The following is a 4,504-nucleotide window of genomic DNA, read 5'->3' as shown; positions in this document are numbered from 1 at the left end:
CTACTTTGATTACCATGATAAAATTGTATTCTAGATTGCATCTAAATAAATATAATAAATTTAATATTGGAAAAGAAATTGCAAAGTATTGTTGCCTTTATTATAATAAAGGCAGCAATACTTTGCAATTTCTTTTCGAACATTAAATTTATCAAAATAATTCCGATGCAATCTAGAACTGAGATATCTATAGAATACAATTTTATCGTGGTAATCAAAGTAGCCTCCCGAATATAGTCTTCACACTCTGCTGTACATATTTATGTGTCATTTATGTTAGTGCTAAGGATCTTCGATAGGCGATAATGTGTTGCATATTTCAAGGAGTGTTCAAGATTTTCTCGGATGCTTTCAGGTACAACGTGCTTGCTATCTTTATTGCGTGAATCATTCAACTGGTCGATACAGCTACCCAACGTTGAACTGATTTTCAACGGGTGAACTTATTACGACCTTATCTGCCCAGGGTTTATCAGTTCAGCTGATATCAAGAGATAGTATTATTGATTGTTAAACAAAAATGACTCACTGGGCGCTGCTCGGATTGATAAGATTTTTTTCCGGGGAATTTGTAACCTGTGATAAACAAATTTCAGTCGAATTCATTCAACTATATCTATCCAGCACAACATAGCGTAAACCCCACTAGGATTGGTTTTGGAAAGATAACTGAGTTCATGTATCCCGGAATAGACATTGCTTTAATGAATTCCGGAACAAAATAGCACATTTATTTGCCAGTTGCTTGATATCAGTCGATAAGTGTAGAATAGCGTACCACTGAAATTTCATTTGAATATTATAAACAATGTGTGGTATTTTCAGATGTTGTTGTGATTGCACGAAGAAAATCGTTTGCTGGTAAAATTGAAAAAAAAAACATCTTCAAGCTCATCAATCAAGTAGGTAATTAAAAAACTTATTTATCTTTCCATTTCAGTTGTTGTTCCTGTGCCCTCCAAAGTTTATGCTGCATTATATTCGTCGTGTTAATTATTGCGTTAGCTATCGGGCTTGGAATATATTTCGGAATCTTCCATAATAGTGATGAGCCTGCCGGAAATACGACCACAACAACCATAACGCCCAGTAAGCTTTTAGCGACCTTGCTTCCACAATTAGACGATTCGAATCCCGCTAATTTCGAGTAAACCATATGTTAACTGTGATTGTGAACTCTCGTGATGTGAATGTATTTAAACAAAATAAATTATAGTTCTAATTAATACCATATAAAAGTACAACATTTTTATAACCTGAAGCATATCTAAATACCCACAAGTGACACGTGACACTTCTAGAGAAGTTATCTAAGCGTAGAAATAATTGGACATGGCACGAGTGCTCATTATTTGTAAAGGTTGCAGTCCAGCATTTTTGCAACATGCCCTGGCCACCGTACCCTTCCAGCTTTAGCTATCTTCTGGATACTGGGTTCGCCGTAGAGTTTTACGAGCTCGTGGTTCATTCTTCGGTGCCACATACCGTTCTCTTGCACGCCGCCAATGCACCCGCCGCTCGAATACTCCGAGTTCTTGCAAGTCCTCCTCGAGCATAGTCTAAGTTTCATGACTGTAGAGGACTACCGGTATTATGAGCGTTTTGTGCATGACACATTTAGTGCGAGTGTGAATCTTTTACGATTTTTTCTGGGGCCCGTAGTAGGCCCGACTTCCACAGTTTTCGTATTTCACTACTAACCACGGCATACAAAAAACAAGGCAGGCTCATCACGTATGTAAACATTCAGTTTGAATGTAAACATGTGACGTCACTGCTATCTTCGCACAAGCTGGACCGAGACGATGCTCTACGGTCGCAGCATGCCTACTTTTGTACTCCACCATGTGGCGATAAAATATGCGTCACATTCGAAGTGTCATTTTTCTAACGAGCCTACCTTGTTTTCTGTATACCGTGACTACTAACATTATTATCAGCCGCTAGCAAGGATCCAAGGTAGACGAATTCATTGACCACCTCGAAAGTGTCCCCGTCTATCGTAACACTGATTCCCAGGCGGGCCTTGTCGTGCTCGGTTCCGCCCACTAGCATGTACTTTGTCTTCTATGCTTTCTCCACTAGTTCAAATTTTGTTGCTACACGTTTCAGATGGGTGTTCAGTTCTGCCACCTTTGCAAATGTTCGGCCGACAATGTCCATGTAATCCGCGAAATAAATATATTGACTTGATCTATTGAAAATTGTACCCCGGTTTTTACACCCGGCTCTTCGCCTGACACCTTCTGGCGCAATGTTGAACAAAGGGCACAAAACAGGCGCGATTCTAACAAACTGAAGTGCGCGAACGAGTCAGTTTTGCACACTATCCACCGTTGGAAGCTGTTCTCGTCCATAATTTTCCACAGCTCTACGCGGTCTATACTATCGTATGCCGTATTGAAATCGATAAACAGATGGCGCGTTGGAATCTGGTTTTCAAGGTATTGGTCGTACAGTAAAGATCTGGTCCGTTGTCGAGCGGCCGTAATTGAAGCCGGCTTGATATCTCCCCACGAACTCATTCACAATTGGTGACAGATGACGGAAGATGACCTGGGATTTCACTTTGTAAGCGGAACTTAGGATGGTGATCGTTCGAAAGTTCGCACACAGATGGGGTATATGACCCCTTTCATCCGATAGCTGCACAGTTTCCCATATTTTGATTGAGCCAGCTTTTCCGGGCCCATATTACCATGAGGTCTGCTACGACATTATCCGTACGAGCTGCTTTATTGTTCTTAGGCTGTTGGATGACCTCCCTAACTTTTCTCAAGTTGGGGGATGCGCTCTTTTTTTTCAAGTTCGTTTATTTCATTCAGACGTGTATAACATATTCATGCGTGTGTAACACTTTATGGTTCTTTGTGATATATACAATCAATATCATTTTTTTATACAGTTAGTAAGAGAGGGGTAGAAGCCAGCGTAGTCGTTGTGACTCGAGGTTAGTTTACAATGTTTAAGGTTGGACGGGACTTAGGGTTTGGGATCAGGAAATTTCAGCTTTTCATCCGGGCATAAGAAGCCCGTCAGGGACGATGTGCCGTGTCGTCGTGCTGGAGGAATGGTTCGACTGGGAGCATCTTGTCGAACCGATAAAAAACATTATAGTTACGTTTAAGCTCGATAAAGAAAATAAAATAGTTCTTATTTTTTAGTTCCTTTAATTGACATGCTCTTCCATTGTATAATACAAAGGGGGGTAAAAAGGAAATGGAGGGATCTACACACCTTTGCTGTTACCGTCGTTTCCTGCCATCTGGATGGCACACGGGATGCCACGAGACTTGAACCCTTTCATTATAGGCGGATAGATGGCGGTTCCACACTTCGCAAATGCTGGCATCGGGTGGTTAGAACGCTGGGGTCAGAGCAGAGGGTCGAGCTTGGGGTTTTCTTCTCCGTCCGACAGGTACAATATGCCATCAGTCAACCATCGAGCTGGGTCGAGATTCGGGCCTCCGATGGACCGATTCGTTCACTAGGCGGATGCAGTCTCCACTACACGGGGCCGATTCTGCTTAGCTTGGCGGGGAGCTGGGCCTTTCGGGTTGGACACGTTGTCGATGGTCGGGCAAGACGGTTCGGTTTCAGCCGCGGAGATGCTGGATGTTCAATCCGGATTCTCACTTACACGTCTCGGGTTGGACACGTTGACGATACTCGCACAAACCGGTCCGGTTGCAGACGCGGAGCTTCACTATCCGGCGTCACACTTTCACTTCTTGAGTTGGGCACGTTGTCGGTGACCGAACACGCCGCAGTTTCAGACGCGGGGCGGCTGTCTTTTCACTCCGGCGTAACACTGACACTTTTGTTTCCTATAGAGTACGAAAAAGTAGGTTTTTCCGATTAAATTCGCGGCACAACTTTTTTATTCGAGAATAGTTCATCTATTAGAGGCCGATTCCCACGATGACAGTCCCTTTTAAGGGGTTCCGCTTTCGTGGTATAGAGATGGACGATGACAATGGCCGTGCACTGTGGCAATTCATGGATAACGGTGTGGTGGTTTTGGGGGGGATGGGGATGTTCAAGGATTATGGATAAGGCATGTTTTCGATATTGATATATTTTATTCCAATTTCTATTCCTTTATATTTCTCAATTTTTGTTTTCGAATCATTTAAGTTTTGATTTCGAGCAAATTATAATCTAATAATTCTAGTTTTAATGAAAATAATAATAAAAAAGAAGAGAAGAATATTTACAATGGAAAGCCATAGTAGGTTACAGTTTTACAAATGACAAGAGCTATGGAGCTCTATCACACTTATTTTTTTACCGGGATCTCAGCAATTTGTTCAACTTTTACCGAGATTCGCACAGCCGAGCCCCAGCAAACATGTTTTTCGCCGAGATATCTGTCAAAGTTGCTGAAAATCAGCAAATAATTTGCCGAAACCCAGCTAACAAACCTCATTTTTGACGGGATATCAGTTTTTATTTTGCTGGGCACACGGCTGTGCGGATTTTGCCGAGCTGCAGAAATAAAAAC

At 42.1% G+C, this 4,504-nt stretch overlaps 1 protein-coding gene across 1 annotated transcript; it reads left to right on the top strand.

Moving 5' to 3' along the window:
* The first annotated feature begins 217 nt into the window (after positions 1–217).
* LOC134226585 (uncharacterized) lies at positions 218–1,238 on the top strand. Its single transcript, XM_062707443.1, has 3 exons — positions 218–355; positions 826–861; positions 941–1,238. Exons 1-3 carry the CDS (start codon positions 306–308, stop codon positions 1,149–1,151), a joined length of 297 nt encoding a protein of 98 aa, XP_062563427.1. The 5' UTR covers positions 218–305; the 3' UTR covers positions 1,152–1,238.
* The last annotated feature ends 3,266 nt before the right edge of the window (positions 1,239–4,504 follow it).

Source organism: Armigeres subalbatus, chromosome 3 (assembly GCF_024139115.2).
Source record: "Armigeres subalbatus isolate Guangzhou_Male chromosome 3, GZ_Asu_2, whole genome shotgun sequence".
Lineage (NCBI taxonomy): Eukaryota > Metazoa > Arthropoda > Insecta > Diptera > Culicidae > Armigeres > Armigeres subalbatus.
The sequence above is the reverse complement of the archived record's forward strand: the minus strand, read 5'-3'. Positions and strand labels throughout refer to the sequence as shown.